The 19,243-nt window shown below is 48.9% G+C and overlaps 8 protein-coding genes across 8 annotated transcripts; 2 read left to right on the top strand and 6 right to left on the bottom strand.

The window, feature by feature from the left end:
* Positions 1-11: 11 nt before the first annotated feature.
* On the bottom strand, positions 12-1,790 carry FTJAE_3195 (hexose transporter; the record flags this gene model as incomplete). The annotated part of the gene is made up of 3 exons (XM_037349466.1): positions 12-1,006; positions 1,063-1,559; positions 1,621-1,790. 3 exons carry the CDS (start codon positions 1,788-1,790, stop codon positions 12-14), a joined length of 1,662 nt encoding a protein of 553 aa, XP_037209587.1.
* Positions 1,791-4,605: 2,815 nt separating this feature from the next.
* FTJAE_3194 (uncharacterized protein) lies at positions 4,606-5,256 on the bottom strand (the record flags this gene model as incomplete). Its single annotated transcript, XM_037349465.1, has 1 exon — positions 4,606-5,256. One exon carries the CDS (start codon positions 5,254-5,256, stop codon positions 4,606-4,608), a length of 651 nt encoding a protein of 216 aa, XP_037209586.1.
* A 483-nt stretch (positions 5,257-5,739) lies between these two features.
* FTJAE_3193 (uncharacterized protein) lies at positions 5,740-6,452 on the bottom strand (the record flags this gene model as incomplete). The annotated part of the gene is made up of 2 exons (XM_037349464.1): positions 5,740-6,230; positions 6,281-6,452. 2 exons carry the CDS (start codon positions 6,450-6,452, stop codon positions 5,740-5,742), a joined length of 663 nt encoding a protein of 220 aa, XP_037209585.1.
* Positions 6,453-7,530: 1,078 nt separating this feature from the next.
* FTJAE_3192 (uncharacterized protein) lies at positions 7,531-8,092 on the top strand (the record flags this gene model as incomplete). The annotated part of the gene is made up of 3 exons (XM_037349463.1): positions 7,531-7,779; positions 7,830-8,009; positions 8,072-8,092. The coding sequence occupies 3 exons, from the start codon at positions 7,531-7,533 to the stop codon at positions 8,090-8,092; spliced, it is 450 nt and encodes a 149-aa protein (XP_037209584.1).
* A 204-nt stretch (positions 8,093-8,296) lies between these two features.
* Positions 8,297-12,288, bottom strand: FTJAE_3191 (ankyrin protein; the record flags this gene model as incomplete). Its single annotated transcript, XM_037349462.1, has 5 exons — positions 8,297-9,050; positions 9,097-10,416; positions 10,465-11,299; positions 11,349-11,630; positions 11,703-12,288. 5 exons carry the CDS (start codon positions 12,286-12,288, stop codon positions 8,297-8,299), a joined length of 3,777 nt encoding a protein of 1,258 aa, XP_037209583.1.
* Positions 12,289-12,891: 603 nt separating this feature from the next.
* On the bottom strand, positions 12,892-14,427 carry FTJAE_3190 (xylosidase glycosyl hydrolase; the record flags this gene model as incomplete). The annotated part of the gene is made up of 1 exon (XM_037349461.1): positions 12,892-14,427. One exon carries the CDS (start codon positions 14,425-14,427, stop codon positions 12,892-12,894), a length of 1,536 nt encoding a protein of 511 aa, XP_037209582.1.
* A 1,043-nt stretch (positions 14,428-15,470) lies between these two features.
* FTJAE_3189 (endo-1 4-beta-xylanase) lies at positions 15,471-16,820 on the top strand (the record flags this gene model as incomplete). The annotated part of the gene is made up of 1 exon (XM_037349459.1): positions 15,471-16,820. The coding sequence occupies one exon, from the start codon at positions 15,471-15,473 to the stop codon at positions 16,818-16,820; it is 1,350 nt and encodes a 449-aa protein (XP_037209581.1).
* Positions 16,821-17,074: 254 nt separating this feature from the next.
* On the bottom strand, positions 17,075-18,916 carry FTJAE_3188 (tartrate transporter; the record flags this gene model as incomplete). Its single annotated transcript, XM_037349458.1, has 6 exons — positions 17,075-17,271; positions 17,324-17,392; positions 17,445-17,608; positions 17,662-18,207; positions 18,263-18,464; positions 18,514-18,916. 6 exons carry the CDS (start codon positions 18,914-18,916, stop codon positions 17,075-17,077), a joined length of 1,581 nt encoding a protein of 526 aa, XP_037209580.1.
* Between the last annotated feature and the right edge of the window lie 327 nt (positions 18,917-19,243).

Here is a 19,243-nt window from a genome sequence, read left to right as displayed (position 1 = left end):
CAAGACGGTAATTAGACCTTGCTGGGAGCAATCTGGTGAACCTCCTGATCCTCCGAAGAAATTCTCTCGGTCTCCTTGCTGAGAACCTCCTTCTCGACGTGCTCTAGGTCGACATCCGCCACAGCGGCGTCGTCACCATCGATGGCCTTGGCCAACTCCTCAAGCGTAGGTCCACGAGTCTCGACATACATGAAGAAGATGAAGATGACTTCACCAGCGACCCAAATGGTGTAGATGAGGTAGAGTCTCCAGGTGTTGCCCCCGTATCCAGTTTCTTTCTCGCCCTCGGGAACAGCGGGGGCTTGCCAGCGCTTGAAAGCAAGAGGGTTGAGGTAGTTGTTGAGCAGAAGAGCGATTTGGACCGAAATGTTGAGGAACATAAGACCCTTGGCACGGAGAGAGTAGGGAAGAATCTCGACAGCATAACCGATCAAGAGACCAGACCAACAAGTTGAGTAAAAGACACCGTGAAGCCAGACGAGGAAGATCATAGCGTTGTTGGCGCCAGGAGCCTGGTGCTGCTCGTGGAGACCGCAGGTAAGGGTCCAGAAGAGCAGAGTCAGACACATACCGCCAGTGGCGAAGAGGAAGGAGAAGCGACGGTTCAGACGTTCGACGAGGAGAGCGCAGCCGATGGAGACAAACAAATCGAGAATGGTCTTTCCAGCGGTGATGATGAGGCGTTCGTTCTCGCTATCGAGACCAGCGTTGATGTAGAGACGGGCAGAGTAGTTGGAAACAACACCGTTGCCTGACCACTGGGAGAAGAGACCGAGTGAGAAGAGGACGAGGAGACGGTAACGGTTGCCCTTGGTCTTGAGGAAGTCGGTATAGCGGGAGCTGTTGTCGGCGAGCTGCTCGGCCTTGATGGTGTCGCGGATCTCACGGTACTCGAATTGAACGGTTGGGTGATTTGAGTTGCCATTGGCATGGTACTTGGAGAGGATATGAAGGGCTTCGTCCTGGCGATCCTTGGCGATGAGGAATCGAGGAGATTCAGGGATCCCTAGAGGGTTTTCGTTAGCAAGATGTTTGAGCTATTCCATCAAAAGATCAACTTACACCAGAGAATGACGAGCTGAATCAGGCCGGGAGCGCCCTGGAGAATGGCGGGGAATCGCCACGACCAGTCACTGTTGCCGCCGCCCCAGTAGTGAGTACCGAAGCAAGTCCAAGAAACAAGCAGAGAACCCATATTCCATAGACAGTTGTAAACAGTAGTGAAGCGAGCACGGTGCTGAGGATGGCACAGCTCAGCAAGAAGCATAGGAGAAGCAATCTGGGCAAAAGAGTTGCCGAAACCGAGAAGAACTCGGCCGCCAGAGTAGGTAGCGTAATCAGGAGCGCCAGCCTGGAGACCAGCGCCGATAGCCATGAGGATGAAGCCGAGAGCGATACAAGGGCGACGACCCCAGCGATCGGCGATGACAGGGACAAGAGGGATAGAAGCGACGGAACCGATTTGATAGAGAGCGACTAAAAGACCGAGTCTGCTGCCCTCGGGCTTGTCGAAGAAGTCGTTCCAGGTGTCAAAGTTTTGAACGACACCCATGTACATACTAAAAACGCGGCAAGTCAGTGGACTGTGATTGAATTCACAATATTTGGGGGTTTGCTTACCCATCCCAGCCAGTTCCCATAGAAGAAACGCAAAGAGTACACGCGTAAAAGGTCAAGACCCTCAGACCGGGGTCCTTGTACCAAGTAACATGCTCGAACTTGGGAGCTTCATCCTGAAGCTTCTTCGTCTTCTCGTCGACCCCAAGGCCGATGATATCCTTGATGCCCATGACGATTTCTCAACCGAGGGGTTCAGGTATTAAAATGTAACAATAGAGTGGATTTCGTTATTATTCTGCCAGAAGCACTCAGTGGCTTTAGCAGATTACTGTGGAGGTGAACAATGGAAGGAAGAGTGATGAAAAATGGGGGGAGATCCCAGATAGATATAGAAAACGCGTCGAGTGAGGCCAGAAGACAAAATCTGAAATGTGACGGGCGTGCGGACCGGGTGACAGACCCCAGATCGAACGGAAGAACCGAGCAGGCAAAAAGACAAAAGAGCAATTGAAGGCGTGCGGGTTCCACTCATTCGTTCGGAATGGGCGATCTTGTTCCACCTTGGCTGTCTTGGAAGTCTTGGTATTCATGAGTGTCTAGCCAAGATGGAGGCCGGGCCGCATTCATTTTAGCATGGATAAGTGAGAAATCGACAGTCACAAGCTGGGGGAACTCCACTGTGTTCGTCTCTTAAACTGCTGTTGTTGCACGGAGCACCCCGTGGAAGCAGTTATTATAATGGGGCTCTGCGATTAAGCCGCCCATGGGGGTGGTCTTCGCTATTAGCCTGTTACCGAAAGGGGGCCCATCTCATCTCGCCACGGGGGTTTTTCGCGAGGAACACCATGCTACAATATCGTCTTTTCTTGTCGGATTTTTTGGCCATCTGATCTGATCTTGTGTCTAGAATTTTTGTGTTCAAACGTGCGATAGACATAACATCATGGCCATCACCGATGCTGACGCTTACGGGGCTGGGCTTTGTAAATCCCATTTTGCCTGTAGCACGACCTTCTTGGGGCAGCCATCAACAGAGCTGTGCCTCCAGTATTCGTCGTCTTCCAAGACCATTTTGTTCTTGATGAGCCATTGAACATCGAAAAATGAAGAGAATGGAATTCCTCGTGGTGCGGAATTATGACCCGTGACTTTCTGCTCAGATGGCTTCGGGGATATTCTCCAGTCTTGGCCTAGAGTGGCATTTGGCTAAATACGGGTAAATGCGGGTAAATAAACAACCTTAATCACTCCGCCAATCACGACCCGCTCCCAATTCTTCTTTCTGATCGATTCAATGCGATTTCTCTCACAAAACCCGAATATTAAAAATAAAGTATGCAAATCCCGACGTATTCTCGGCATGTCAGCTGAAATAGCCACGATCTGCTATACCTAGCCTTCATATCATGTGCGTGGACTTTAGCCGATTGACAGGTTGAAATATCGGCCTAGAACCTGCGCGTCGCATAATGATCCTAGAACAGCCCAGAGCCAAGCCAAACTGGAGACAAACACAAGTTCTCAACCGTCGACCAAGACCTTGGCGCTCACTGAGCCCATTTTTCTTTTTTGGCGATGGTATCTCCACTCAATAAGACTTGTCCTGAGCTTGACCCGTGCTTGTTGGACGTGGAGCAGGAACCGAGGGCCGAAATTCCCCAGGCCTAGATTCTGCGATATCCACTGTTTTTGGGTCGGGCGTGACTGATCTGACGGACTGAACACGACTCCGCCACGAGGGATAGGACGTTCAGCTGACGATGTCGCCGGCTTCCGATCGTATTGTGTCAAGATGCACTGACGTAGAATGGATTCTGCCTCTTTTGAGCGCTTGCAATAGCTTTGGAGCGAAATCTGTTTACCCAGTCAGCCAGTGTATAGGCTGACTCTAATTACAAAAATGAATGGGGGATAAAAGGTGGATGGAGACAGAAACCTAATGTATCTATAAAATACAAGTATAAATATAAAGAAACTGAGTTTCTGAGTAAAATGATTACTTCTTAATTACAATAATACTTCTATAGGGCAGAACAGGCTCTGTAAAGTGGAAATCCCCTTCAATACTTCGAAACCCAGGGTAGGTATATTTCCAACGCGCCTCAACGCGTGGAGACTACGCGAATCTCCACTCCAGAGAATGTGTCTTTAAACGATTCCTAGGCTGAAACATGTTAATTTACCCATCATAAACCACTGCCATGCTTCTCGATGCTTGACGATTTCCTGCGCGTGGTATTTACCAAGAGTCTTGGCCTCGACCAGTTTTCGATTTACCCAGCGGCCTCATGCACACAGTCAGAGCATCGTCATTCAAGGATAGTAATTGGACCTTGAGCTTATCCAAAATCAACAGTGGGTAGCCAAGCTTCGAGCCAAGTAAGCTTGTGGATGTGAGAAAACTACTTGGCGTAGAGAGAACAGCAACCGCAGGGGGGAATGGAGATCGGCAGACGCGATCCATGTAGATCTCTTAACAAGCATGAGAATTAAAATGGTTCTCTTGGACAAAGATCTGGGGGAAATACTGTAATCATTATAGTCAATGGATAGATAATAAATTGGCAAATACTATAGATTGAGATATATAATAGTCTCGAACGTCCAATCAGGTGTAAAAGAAGTTCACTTCAACAGGGCAATTAGCCTAAAGTCACCCAATGCCATTTCGCGTGCATTCCTTATCGGTAGCATCAGTTCCTGTATCATTCTCCGCCCAAGGCCTGATAAGCACTTATCGATAGGCTTATCTCACGCTTGTCTTGCGCTTCGGTCTTTTTTACTTCCGCGTTTCGCGTCTTGCATGCGTCTTATTCCAGATCTTTTGTTAGGTCATACTCCAACTAGCTTTATTACTACATCTTACACTTTGCCATATTGCACAATTGTCGCAGGTGCCTTCAGGAGAGATACAAGAGTGCTAAGCAGCTTGCTGCGTCGATGAACGAACCTTTCACAACCAAGCTGAAGAATGAGAAGATTTAAATATGCTTCGTTAACAGTTCCTGTAAAATCTTGACTGAACTCCTCCTTATCTGCACTGCCCTAGGTCTTCTTAATACCCTCTTGTTCGCTCTCCTTGATCTCATCCCAATCACCATCACCATGGCATTTCTTCATGTCATCTTTTGGGAAAGAAGCCGTAGGTTGCGCATCAGTATTGATTTCCCAGATCTTGATCCAAAGTAAAATCTGCGTCGCGAGAATAAAGACACCAGCACCCAAGACAGCTACCCAAGCTAGCAATATGATAGTAGCAACTGGCGAGTAGACAATAAAGCCCAGCATCCGCGGCTTGAGGGAACCTGGGTATGTCCGGTTAACCAGCCCGAAAGATATTCGCCAGGCAGATTTAAGGACCCAGGAACCATGGAGAACCAGGAGAGGGAACACAGATGTGCAGACCACAAGGGCGAGATATTTGCGAAGTCGTGACGTAATGCGATCCTTGAGCCAAAAGCCAGGACGAGGCTGCGCGGTTGCAGTGCTGGACGTAACGACAGAAGTACCCTTTTCGTCCTTTTCGTCCTTTTGGTTGTCTTCATCCGGGAATGAATCGACCTGCTTGGCTGACCACCAGCAATTAACTATGATGAGGACTGCGAGTGTCCAGAAGAGGTCGCTCTTGAGATACTCGTAGCGGGTCGTGTCTGAGTACCACCAGGACTCATAATGTGGGCAGGCCTTGGCAGTCATATTGGGGATTGATCCAGATAATAACAAGAGAAATTGAGATAAATTATGAATGAGACTGAGGGGAAGAGTTTATTCTTTTATTATAAAAGCTTCTGTTTAAATGGCTGCCTGGAGCATCATTTTGATTCTCCACATTTGATACTTTCCTTATTGTGATTGGCTTTGAAGCTGAGCACTTGTGGCTGGTCAGTCAGCATGGCAGCGAAGGATGGCTTAGTTCGCCTGGTTTGATAGGCTGATAAGCTATATTTAGCTGCTACGTAATAAAGAGACTTAGAGACTCAGCCTCCCCGAATTTTGGCCACGTAAACGAATGTAGTATCTCCCGAAACCATTCAGAATATCTACCAAGTTACAAATACACTCCTTCAGTCTTCCTAGGCGCGCCAGACCTGAAATCGATTGAGACCGCAGTACCTGTCAGGCCTATCATGTAATCCAAACCGTCAAGTACCGGTTAGAGCTCTTCGCTATACGGCGAAGTCACCCCTGGTTGCATTCTGGGTTAGGGCTGGTATTAGGAGGACCAGCCTTAATCTTGATGTTAACCGTGCCACTGGGTCCACTGATATCAATTGATACCTCTCCAGCCTCGGTGTTCTTGTCAATAACACTCTCTAGGGCGGTGCGAATAATGTCAGCCTGGGAAGTATCAGGAGATTCCGTGCTGCACTCTTTCTTGGTAGCCTCGTTGATCTGGCCCGAGATAATACCAGCTATGGCAACACCACCGGCATTGGCGACGAAGGGTTTGTTGAGGAACTCCCAGAGATTGCCACTAGAGACATACTCAGCAGTGCTCAGCCAAGCGCTGTAACCCAGGAGCAAGACGTAGTTGGTTGCTTTGACGACGCATTTTTGGCCAGCCCTGCATGTGCCTGCAAGGTCACGCGATTCGAGTTGAGTACCATCAGATATAGTACTGTTGCCGACGATCTCGTCGATATCGAGTTCAACGGCGGACCTCTTATGGACTATGTTTGTCAGGACCGGAGCGGATTTTATCGAGATACGTTCTACTTACGTTTATCGTCCCACTCATTCTCAGGGACACCTGAGAAGACGCCCTTGGCAAGCTCTTGCCAGCGAACGCTTTTGCCATCGAACTCGCTGATTTCTCCGTGTTTAACACTAAGAACTCCTTGAGCTCCAAGGAGACCGGCCAAGACAGCGGTGAGAATTCGCGTGTGAAACATAGTGGCTAGGTTTGAGGCTGTTTTTGAAGAAAGGATAATAGAATATTGCGATGAGTGGTGCTGTATGATGGTGATTTCCAATGTTCAGTTATGCCGCAATTGTATGACTTCAAGTAGTTTTCCTTCATATGCAAGACTGTTTTCAATCAATTAAGACTGTAGTAGAGCATATCACCAGACAATGCTTCACTCCAATGCGTCTGGCTGTATACTCGGAATCCCGTTTCCTCTGTCGATCGATGATCTAAAGTTTTAGACTTCATCCTTCGCGAGTTCCTCCTAGGCATCAGTAAACTTCCAAGGTTGATGATCAGCCTGCTCCGCCTTGTTTGGTCGGCGCCTGTGCATAAGCAAAGGATCCAGTTGCTCGTATGCAGGGGTTAAACAGCCCCCAATGTCAGCACCCGGATGACGAGGGAATTCCCGCAACATGCAGATCGATGACGATCAATAACCCGGAAGGCAGATCTCAGGACCGAAGGATTTATTAAGTTTCCGAAATTAGACCCGGGACTTGCTAAAAGTCCGAAGTCCCTTTCTCATCGAGGATTGAATAGATACACTGACGTAATTGACTGGAAGGTGCATGATGTAAGCATCAGCGATGAGGTCTATCAGCTCGGACCAGCACTCTTGTAAGAGGCCGGGAAACCTCTTTGACCCATAATTATCTAGAGAAGAGGTTTTCAATCGTTGCCTGATTATTGATCCTATGTCAGAGATCATCGAGAAGGAATATTTCAGGATCAAAGGATTGTCGGACCTTCTGAAATGGAAGGTCGGCATCTCTTAAGAGGCAAATCTCTAGTTTACGGATAGAGACATTGACGTAATTGTCTGAAGGTGTGCTGCTGTGTTGGAAGTTACTACGCAATGACTCCTAAGTGTATGAAGGTTGCAAGATGAAGGAAGGCTTCCCTATTGAGATGGGCTCCCTGAAAAAGTATTAAAGTCCTCTGTTCACCCACGAGTTTAATGCCAAACTATTCTCATCTTCATCTTATCTTCACAACCTGATAAATATCATCTACCAACACTTTTAAAAACACCTTCATCTTCTATCCCAACTCTCTTCATCATGATGTACTCCTTGACAGTCTTGATCGCAGCTTGCACTGCTTTGGCTGCTGGTTCACCCACACGCTCCAGCTCCGCTGGCCTTCAGGCTCGTGATGATCTTCTTGGACCAGCCACATGCCCAGAGGGCGATAACTTTGCCCTAAATGAAGAGGACGCTGCTGCTGGCGCCGAGGGGTTCAAGCTGTGGGTTGAGCAAGGTGCTGATGGAAAAATTGATCTCTCTGGTAACTTCAAAGGCCAGATTTCCGTATGATATGTCCTTCCTTTCAAAGTTCACAGCTAACCGCGGGTGTTTAGAAAACTCACAAGGGCGTCACCTTCTTTGCTTGTGACTACAAGAGTGGAGGAAAGGGCAGTTATATCAACGGCAACTTGGTCCAGTCGGTTCTTCGAAAGGACGGTTACCTTGATAGCAAGTGCGGTAGTGGCAGAGGTGGCTACGAGAGCAGCAACGACCTCAGCATTGGCCGTACCTTTGTAAGTCCAACAGTACCCCATTCGTCATCGGCCTAGTGCATATCTAACATCTAAATCTTCAGAATGGCGACCACTACTGTTAAAGGAAGCAAGTTACAGCATGATCCCAACTCTATGTGCTTTACTGCGGAGTAGTATGTGGCTTAGCAATATTGGGGTAATACCAAGGATATATATACCTAGGATACTGTCTTTACCTCAGATGTCTATCTGTCTTTACCTTAGATAGTCAATTGAGCTCTTGTACAATTCTTTGCTTTGAAGATATTTGTGGTTTTCCATAGCTGTTACTGACTCTTGCCGAGGATGTCAACTATTGCCTGATGCCCATATCTCGTTGCGATCGCTGAAGCTGATTTTCCTTTCCAGTCTCCACTGGGAATAACATAGCCAGTATCTGCTCCCTTTTCAATAAGCAAAAGTACGACGAATTTGTGCCCCCATAAGGCAGCATGGCAAAGAGGTGTAAGACCCCATCCATCAACAGAGTCCGGTCCAACCTTGCCCGTATCTAGGAGTTCGCGGATTACACCAACATGGCCACTCTTAGCAGCATCTGAAAGAGGGGTATGTCCATCCTTATCCATATGACTGGGGTCAGCGTTGTATTGTTCCAGCAATAGTCGGACAACAGACGTCAGACCCTTTCCTGCGGCATAAGAAAGCGGCGTTCGCCCTTTGTAATCCGGGGAATTCGGGTCAGCTCGGCCGGTTTCCACAAGAGCTCGAATAACACCTTCGTGCCCGTTCCTCGCAGCATATGAAATCGGTGCCAGTCTGGTACTATTGGCTTCGTTGGTAGGTCCTAGACCAACTGTTGCCCCCTTGTTGATGAGAAGCTCAACGATTGCCTTATGCCCCTTCTCTGCTGCGAACGAAAGCGGTGTTCTCCCATTATAGAATTGTGCTCCAATGAATGTCGCCTGTGACTCAGTGTCAGGATTGGCTCCCATATCTAGCAACATTCTCACGGTGGCTTCCTTCCCCATGTTGTGCCATGTGGGATAAAGCTGTGCGCCCGAATCTATCCGGTCGGTCGATCTCGACCCTCTCAGTCTCAAGAAGTAGTTTCACAATACCATCATACCCTCTGACGGCAGCAGATAAAAGTGGTGTAGAGAGACTATAGAGAGGATCTGGGTTCGCACCATTTGCCAGTAGTAGACGGACGATGTCCTTGTTGTTGGCGCGTGTTGCACGAAGCAGTGGCGTCATACCAGGGGTTGATGAGCAGTCGACTTCGGCGCCATGCTCAAGCAAAAGTCGGACAATACTTTCATGTTCGTTGTCGACTGCTCGTCCTAGTTCAATGCTGATGTCGCCAGGTTCCGTGTTAAGAAACAACCTAACCAGACTCTCTCGTCTGTTCTCCACAGCATAAGACAGTGGCGTAAGTCCAGATTTGGACCTCACCGAGGAAGACGCCCCACTCCCTATCAAGATATGAACTGCGGCTTCGTGCCCTCGCTCTGTGGCAAATGACAATGGGGTACGTCCTGCATTCTCATTATGATATTTCCGATCGGGAATGCCACCATCTTGAGAATCAACTTCCGCCCCCCTTTCAAGGAGCATTGCCATAATGTCCTCATAGCCCTGTTCAGCCGCATATGAAAGGGGAGTCCTCCCAGTCCGGTCCACTATATCTACCGCTGCCCCCCTGTCAAGGATATTCTCAACTAGCTCAGCCAGGCCGAAATATGCCGCTATGTGAAGGTGCCTCATGAAGAAGTAACCGACTGTGAATCTCTGCAGGGCGTTTCTCATGGCAAGACTGACCGTCGCCTCATCATTCATGAATTCGATAAGCTCATGGTTTGGAATGGAGGAATCGCGCCCGTGAAGACCCCAATTGAGAGCGCTGTACCACCACAATGGATACGAGGATCTGGTAGCGAGGTCAAAGTCTAGAAAGCGGTAGCGTTCGTTTTCGTCAACCCATAGGTGTGCCATGCAGGTCCTTGCAATGTCTTGTTCCGTCAACGGGAATAGCTCGTCGGGGTTCTGGATAAGATATTCTTGCGTGGTAAAATGAACAAGCCGAATGATCTTACTCGACTCGTCCAAGGATACAAGTCCGGCACAGACAGAGATCATAGTCGACTCGAAGGGCAAGTCTTGTGTGCACACCATGCGATATTTGGATCTTGTCGCAAGGGCGTATCGCAGATCCTCCACAGTCAACTCACTTCTCGCGTATGTAAGCCAAAGGAGAACTCCCTTAGCTAGCATAGCGTGATCTGACTCCTGAGATTTAATCCTGGTCATGGTTTGCTCGTAGGCATCGGATAAGGCTTTAGCTTTGCCCTTCCTACTGCCTCGCTTGAACATGGCTAACTGGTTTCGTATCTCTGTTCCAGAGACCTTGAAGCTGAGCAAGTTCAGATATATCCGTGCCAAAAGAAACCTGCAAACTGTTAGCAATAGGTCTTATGCCTGTTCTATGATAACATACATTCCGTCCACAGATACTTGGAGAGACTCCACTATATCCTGGCGAATGTCCTTGTTTTGCCGGATATCAGGAGGCAATATGTTGAAGTTTCCTTCGATGTATGTGCCAATATCATCACTCACTGCGTTGACCTCTAAATTCATGCTGTTGGGGAAGCTGGATCTGATCTCAGAAGAGATTGTGGTGTCATATCTTGAAGTGGCAAAGAGATTGACGTCAAATTGTTGCTGTAGTCGAGCAAGCTGCACTAGAAAGGGCTCTCTTGCGCCGGGAGCACTCCCGTACTCATCGAGTGCGTCAACTATGATAACGACCCTCGAGTGCTCAGATATCATAGACGCAAGAGTAGAAATGATCTCTCTGGAAGATGGTCGTGTCCGTTGTATAGCATGGCTTGTGTAGAGAGACCGCAAGGACTCCGGCAGCGACGGCAAACCGGCAGAAAGCTGTTTTAGAATACACGCAAGAAGGCCGTCGGTGGTTTGTTGATCCTGTCTCTGGAAGTTGCAGAAGATGTATGCTATACCACTTGCAGAGCCCCCAGAAAGTTTGGAGCTTAGGTGATCTATCAGACCCGATGTCAGGATAGTCTTTCCAACACCTGGGATGCCTTGGCAAAAGAGAGTTTGCCCAGGTGTCTCCAACCAGGTTCGGTACTCGGATGTATCGAGAAGCCAACTGCCAGTTCCTGGCTGTTGCACCTTCTGAAATTCGCTCTGCTGCAAGCCGTAGTCGATTGTCGTGAGCCAGTCAAGAATCTTGATATCATCTCGTCTACTCTGATTGGATCTAATTTCAGCGACATCCTCGCGTGTTTCGGAAACAAGCGAGTGGACTATGCATTATCAGCTATTGATAGGGCGTGGGGAACAGAGAAATCTTACCATCGTTCAACAAGTCCTTCAGTGGACGCTCGCCCTCGACATCATTTCGTTGCACATACTGTAAGAGCTCCTTCGCAAAGGCTGCGGCTACAATAGCTGCGTGTTCCTGCCAATCCTTGTTCTTGTGCGAATCGGCGTAGTCACATATACCTCGTATAACAAGACAAGGAAAATGATTGACAAGACCCGCAGCCTCCATTTCGATACAGAGGACCTGTCCCCCGAGGTCTTTGTTGAGTTTGTTGCGTGATGCAGCGTCTTTGACCAGCTTATCGCCTGATGCTATCAGACCAGAGTGTATGCGCATTTCTCGGTCCTTCCTTTTCACAATCATAGATCTATCACAGAACTGACAAGGGTCCTGCTCTTCATCCTCGCCCTCATCTACATCCTCGTCATCCGTCTCGCAAATTATGTCCACAACATGCTCGTAAGATGACTTGAACAAGACATCGTTGAGAGACTTGTGTCGTAGAGACACAGCAGCAAGCTTTGGCGATTTATGTTTCAGTTCTTCGAGATACTCGGGTATCTTGGTTCCGATCAGGTTGTGTTGCGTCTCCAGCTGTGTAAGAGCAGTCAACAGTGACTGAGGTGGATTGTTAAGTGATCCCGTTCGTTCGAACTTTCCCTGGCCATGGACCTTGCCAGCATCCCATTTCACTACTCCAGGATAGTCGCCAGAGGATGTACCAACAACAACATCCCCCAACCGGACCTTGTTGGATGGTACACCGCCACAGATACCTACCATAAGACCGACTTTGATAGAGGGAAAGGTAGTGACTAGATGACTAGCAACCGTTGCTGCTGGGACATTCCCTATCATACCCTTTGGTAAGCAAGTAATGGCAACGTTGTGAGGCCCGATGGAACCAAGAGTATACGAGTTGATGTCGTTTCGGGGCTTCGATAGTGCTGGGTGATGATAATCCAGCATGGCGGTAGCGGCTGTTAGCTCCTTCGGCAAGGCGCAGACCCATCCCACGGTATAGTCATTATGAGTAAAGACATCTTTGTTCATCCTATTTTGACTCATAAGAGGTTCTGGCCCCGACTGTACGGGCATGCGTGGATAAACTGGTCTTAAGAGACATATAGTGAAACGAAAAAGAGGGCTAGCACAGAGCTTACGAAATAAGGCCCCCGCCATCAGCAGATCCGATGAAGACCAATCGTAGGTCCGGATCGTCTGAACGGTCCTGCAGCTTGCACATGAGCCCTTGTATCCTTATATGGGGGTCTTACCACGGAGGGCTTGAATTTGGGGAGACAGCAAAATCTCAGACCATGATAAAAGATTTAGATGAGATAGCCCAAGTTTAGAGAAACATCTACAGCTTCATTTAGTACCCTCTTCTTATGCAGTGGTGCCTGTTGTCACACTTAGCTATGCAAGACTGAGTCCGATATAACAGAAGCCTTTCTAAGTCATTATCACTGCCAAGGTATGAAAGCGTGAGACTGAGAGTTGTTGATAAGTATTTACTATTCTCTCGATATGTACCTGACAACTATATACGATGAAGCTCAAACATGGCGATTATTTGTTATCAAATCGCGAAACAAGCACGGATCCACCAAGAGCCTTGGTAGCATAGTTAAGAATACCATAACGATGCCCGGGGAAGAACTGCCAATCATTACCAAGCGAGACAGTAGACCCAAAGTTGGTGAAGCTGTTGCCGTCGGTGCTATAGCTGAACACAGCAGATCCAGCAGCACCAGGGCTGATATTAGCGGCGACACGGAGATAAACCTTGCGGAAAGAAACGTTGTTTTGTCGGGCTGAGACACTTCCTGTGGACTTGGTGGTCCAGTCAGTGTTCATGCTGAGACCTGTGTTGAAGACGAGGTTGAAGTTGCTTCCTTCGCGTTCGATGCCGATCCAGGCTGATGAGTCGCGAAGAACAGCGAGACCAGTGCGATCACCATCGGCCATCTTGGAGAAGTCGATGAGGACTGTGCCAGTTCCCTGAGGGCCGCGGATTCGGTGAGTGAGGGTGTTGCGAGCTTGATACAGGTCCTTGGTGACAGTAGCGGTCTTCAAGGTCAAGCCATTGTTGACACTGAAGCTCTTGGTATCGGGGTTATGGTTCCACTCCCAATCAGCTCGGAGGTTGGGACCAGTGAAAGTATCAGTACCAATAGGGCTGGGAACCGTGCGCTTAGGGAGTGGGTAGTCATAGTTGCCCCATTGGCCATTAACGAGGGTGATACTGGGGTAGCCATCACTGCCCCAAGTAATAGGTGCCAAAGCTGGTGCTCTTCCGCCAGGGTACATGTCCACAAAAGACATGTAGTACCACTTGCCGTTGGGTGTGTCGATAAGACCGCCTTGATGAGGTGCTCCAGCACGTGGGGCAGTGGCAAGCTTGAGGTTATCAGCGATGATCTTGAGATTGTATGTTCCGAATGGTCCGTTGGTTGACTTGGCGATGTATTGTCCGGTGGCAGGACGTGTCAAGAAGATGTACCAGTTGTTATCCTTCTTGTACAGGCGAGATCCCTCGAGAGTAAGCGTAGATGGCGGTGTGAGGACAATTTGTTCCTTGACTTCGGTCTTCATGTCCTTGGAGAGCTGGGCGATATGAAGATCACCACGTCCATAGGCAACATAAGGAGTGCTGTCAGTGTCGAAAGTCAGGCCAGCATCGTAGTAGCACTTGTTGATGGTTGAGATCTGGGACCAGGGGCCAGTTGGGCTCGAAGCGCTGTAGATATAGGTCTTGCCAAACTCAATGCAAGCAACGAAGTAGAACTTTCCGTCGCTCTCGCGGTATCGCAGAGAAGAAGCCCAGATGCCCTTGACGTAAGCTCGCTGTCCGTTCTCAAGGCTGTACTTGGAGGACCAGTCGAGGACAGGGACGGAATGCCCGATGTGCTCCCAGTTGACGAGATCGTATGAGCGAAGAACTGGAGCTCCGGGGGAGTAGTGGAACGTCGAAGCAGTCATGAAGTAGGCATCCCCAGCCCGAGTGACTTCCACATCGGAGAGATCTTCCCAGATAACAGGGTTGGTAAACGTTTCTGCCAGAGCGGCAGCGGCCGAGAAGAGGAGGCCAAAAATAGCACGCATGTTGAAATCGTGAAGAACAAAAGAGCGCTGTCGAACAGGAACTCGTTCACAGTATTTCTCACCTCAACTTATAAGAAAAGGGCCGACACTTCAATTGAGAGTTTTGACATGAAACGATTGGTGCGCTTTAGCTGAACAGGGATCAGCGTCCAGACTTCTTAGAGTTCTCACGGAAATACATGGCCCATCTAGAGCCACGAGTGAAAACGCGCCAATGTTTATTACAGGGTTGGACCCCGCATTATGCACGATGCGCCAACTTCAGGCTGAAACAAACGTGGTCAAACCATGGGGATGAAATCACCGGACGCTTCATCTATTCGTCACTACCCCGATAATTAAGGGGAGCTGAACGACGTTAAACGGCGTATTAGCCTAATTTGGGCGTGTTTTATATGGATCGCTTAACGGAAGATCGGCACTTGCAGCAGTCGGCATTTGGTAGATGTCATCACATCCCCATTCTGACTGACGGAATGCCTCTTCCGTTATGGAGTACCCCAGATGAAGCAAGGCTACATCAGATGATTTGTGTTGATCTCACCCTTGACTGAAACATGACTCGAAGTGTCTTTCTCGTATCCGTGCCAATCAGTTGAGTCTCCGCCGATATGCTGTCTGTTTCTAGTAAATGATTCACCTTGATCCGATTATCCGGGTTCTTCTTTCATGAATAGCTGCAGTTGGACGATGCGCGCAAATAGTAACCTCAAGCTCAGTGTTAAATATGTCTTCATGTCCGCATACCAGTTAGGCGCGCAAATTGTTTGTTGTTATCTTACGAAGATATCATAGCCTATTTGTGCCAAAGCGGGATTCGCTCGTTTAACCCTCATGCATCTCTGAGCTAACAGGGTCGTTCAACAAATTTGAGTAGCTACCATTCTTATGCGGGGAACCTAGACCTACATGTCAGCATAGGGTCGAATATTTAAAGGCGACCTCGAACTGCTTATAACAATCTCATCATAGAATCACTCTTCCTCAACAGCCTGAGTTGGCAAGACATTGATACACGTCAACAGTTGTGCTGAGTACTCAAGATGTGGCTGACCTCCCCATTGCTGTTCGTCAGCACCCTCCTGGGCCTCACTGGCGTTGCTCTAGCAGACAACCCCATCGTCCAAGACATCTACACCGCAGACCCAGCTCCAATGGTCTACAACGGCCGCGTCTACCTCTTCACAGGCCATGACAACGACGGCTCTACCGACTTCAACATGACAGACTGGCGTCTCTTCTCATCAGCTGATATGGTCAACTGGCAACATCATGGTGTCCCCATGAGCTTAAAGACCTTCAGCTGGGCCAACAGCAGAGCCTGGGCGGGTCAAGTCGTTGCTCGAAATGGAAAGTTTTACTTCTACGTTCCTGTCCGCAATGCCAAGACGGGAGGAATGGCTATTGGCGTTGGTGTTAGTACCAACATCCTTGGGCCCTACACTGATGCCCTCGGAAAGCCATTGGTAGAGAACAATGAGATCGACCCCACGGTTTATATCGACACTGATGGCCAGGCCTATCTCTACTGGGGCAACCCTGGCTTGTATTACGTCAAGCTCAACCAGGATATGCTATCTTATAGTGGTAGCATCAACAAGGTATCGCTCACAACAGCTGGATTCGGCAGCCGACCCAACAATGCGCAGCGTCCTACTACCTTCGAAGAAGGACCTTGGCTGTACAAGCGTGGCAATCTATACTACATGATCTACGCCGCCAACTGCTGTTCCGAGGATATCCGCTACTCAACAGGACCCAGCGCCACTGGACCATGGACTTACCGTGGTGTCGTGATGAACAAGGCGGGCCGAAGTTTCACCAACCATCCCGGCATCATAGACTTTGAGAACAACTCGTACTTCTTCTATCACAATGGTGCCCTTAACGGAGGCAGCGGGTACACCCGGTCCGTGGCTGTCGAGAGCTTCAAGTATGGTTCCGACGGTCTGATCCCCGAGATCCAGATGACTACACAAGGCCCAGCGCAGGTCAAGTCTTTGAACCCTTACGTCAAGCAAGAAGCAGAGACTATCGCTTGGTCTGAGGGTATCGAGACTGAGGTCTGCAGCGAAGGTGGCCTCAACGTTGCCTACATCGACAATGGTGACTACATCAAGGTCAAGGGAGTCGACTTTGGCAGCACCGGTGCCAAAAGCTTCAGCGCCCGTGTTGCATCTAACAGCAGCGGTGGAAAGATTGAGCTTCGACTTGGAAGCAAGACGGGCAAGTTGGTTGGTACCTGCACGGTAACGACTACTGGAAACTGGCAGACTTACAAGACCGTGGAGTGCCCCGTCGGCGGTGCTACTGGCACGAGTGATCTCTTCTTTGTATTCACTGGATCTGGATCTGGCTCTCTGTTCAACTTCAACTGGTGGCAGTTTAGCTAAAGGATTTGTGATGTGGATGGTATAAGAGTTTGCACTTCTTGTAAATAATGACTCTGGAGGCTATAGTACATAACTCAAATTGATTGCATCGAGTAGCAATTTGCCTGCAACTCCAGAATCACAGTCTTTCCCATTCCATATCGTTTATGCCACCCAGTAAAAGAATTTTCATCATCTAACAGCAACTCAAGTCATACCACTTTGCAGCAACCCAACGCGACATGGAGGCTGTGCAGGATACAATTGCTGGATACTTAGGTGACATAAGGCTGGTAGACAGTACCATTTTGCTGCGCCTCTCGCAACAGTCGCTTGTTGGAGCGGCTGAGCCAGATCTTCATAACAATGGCGCAAGCGCTGGAAGTCAAGCCGAAGGCCATCATACCGATGAAGGCACTGATATAGCGAGGCTCCTCCTTGGTCACGAACATGAAAGGAGCAGTGAAGTTTCCTAGCAGATTTTGTTAGTTGGTACTTAGGGATATTGGTGCAAGTAAACTTACCGATTTGAGACAGAAGGTTGCAAAGTGCAACGGAGGCAGCTCGCTTTTCGGGAGTCTTTGCAAGAGCACCTGGTAAATAGTCAGTATCATATCAAATGGCCCAACAACATTGATAACATACCGCTGACGTAACCCATGATGAGAGGGTTGGCAATGTACATGCCGCCGACGTAGATGAAGGAAGCTCCATAGCGGGCCTGGGGGTTGGTGGTAGCCAAGCAGACGATAAAGCCAATACAAGCGACCGCAACGGGAATTGCATAATGCAAACCTCGCTCCTTGACCCTTTCACGAGACTATCAGTAATTGTCTGACGAACGATATCAGTTGAGACTTACTTGTCAGAGTGCCAAGCATTGACATAAGAGCCGATAGCAGCAAAGATGTAAGGAGGCGCAGTGAGCACAAGAGCGATGACAGAGCTGTATCCCCAATCGGCAGCCAAACCACGAACGATAGAAGGGTAGAAGTTGGAGAAACCATAGGCAGCAGAGATGGTGATGTTCATGAGAGTAAGGATATAGAGCTTAGGATCGCGAACACTAAGCTTCAATCCTTCCCAAGCTCCAGTCTTGGCCTCGGTGGTTGAAGGACGATCAGCAATGACACGTGCGGCAGCAACCTTTCGCATGTCCTCAGTCATGGTCCACATGGCGCTGCCGGTCGTCGAGTCGGGATAATCGGGGATGAACCAGATACAGATCATGGCAGAGCCAGCGCCAGCGGTGGCGAGGATGATGAATAGCCACTGCCAGCCAGCAAGGCCGTGGGCCTTCTCGAGAGTAGCGTAAGTGGCGGCTGCGATGAGACCGGCTGAGCAGAAGGCAATTGTTTGAGCTGAGTAGAGGATGGCCATGCGAAAAGCTACTTCCTTTCGTGTGTACCTAGGACAATATGTCAACATGAGATCATATCGGTATATGAGGACCAAAGACGTACCAACAACCAAGAAGGTAGATAGCGCCAGGGAGGAGGGGCGCCTCAACAAGGCCAAGAGCGAATCGAACGCCCATGAGCCCAGAGTAAGACTTGACTCCGACAGTAGCGACACTCACACCGGACCAAACAATAGCCATGAGACAGAGGTAAAGACTAGGTCGGATCTTGGTGATCAACATGTTGCTGGGAAGTTGGCCGAGGACTGCAAAGGTCAGTATTATCTCAACAGCCGAACCATTCGTGGAACCTACCATAACCGAGAGAGAGAATTGAGACAGCAGAAGAGAAGTTGGAACCAGTCAGATTCAGATCCTCGTCAAATGTGCTCAATCTAGCGTGGCCAATTGACGCTCTGTCGAGATAATTGAAGAAGTAAAGACACCAAACACAAGGCATGAGAGTCATATCAAGACGACGAACAATCTTCTTCTCCAGCTCGCGCCAGTTCGGAATACCAAGAGCGTCAATCTGCTCCTCAGGGCTAGGAAGACGGCCTTCATTCTTGAGATAGCCTTCCTCTACCATACCGAGCTCCTTCTCAATGGCAGAGGCGGTATCGGCCTTTTCGTCAATGGGAGCCTTGACATCAAAGCCCGGGACCTGAATGTCTTGCGGAGGGACATCACCGCCCGCTTTCTCACTCGGGGTCGTCATATCTTGACAAATAACGCGTAACAAATAAAGAGATAACGACTATTGATGGTTGAGAAAGGGAGGGCTTGTGAAGTCGACCAGGGCAAAAGGCTGAGTACACGAGAACAAGAGGAGCGACTAAACGACGGTGGATGGCATTTTTTATAGATGAGCGAGACACAAGAGAAGAAAAACATTGGCGATGGAAGAAACGGGAAAACCCCGCATCTCTCCAATATTGGCATAGCTGGGCAAGCTGGGGAAAAAGGTTGCATGTGTGAGCCAAGAGTCCGGGGCAAAGAGCAAGAATTTCATCTTCTTGGTTTTTTAAAAACTGGAGAAGAAAAA

The sequence above is a fragment of the Fusarium tjaetaba genome (assembly GCF_013396195.1).
Source record: "Fusarium tjaetaba strain NRRL 66243 chromosome Unknown NRRL66243_c0000063, whole genome shotgun sequence".
Lineage (NCBI taxonomy): Eukaryota > Fungi > Ascomycota > Sordariomycetes > Hypocreales > Nectriaceae > Fusarium > Fusarium tjaetaba.
Note: the sequence above shows the minus strand (reverse complement) of the source record. Positions and strands in the feature narration are given on the sequence as shown.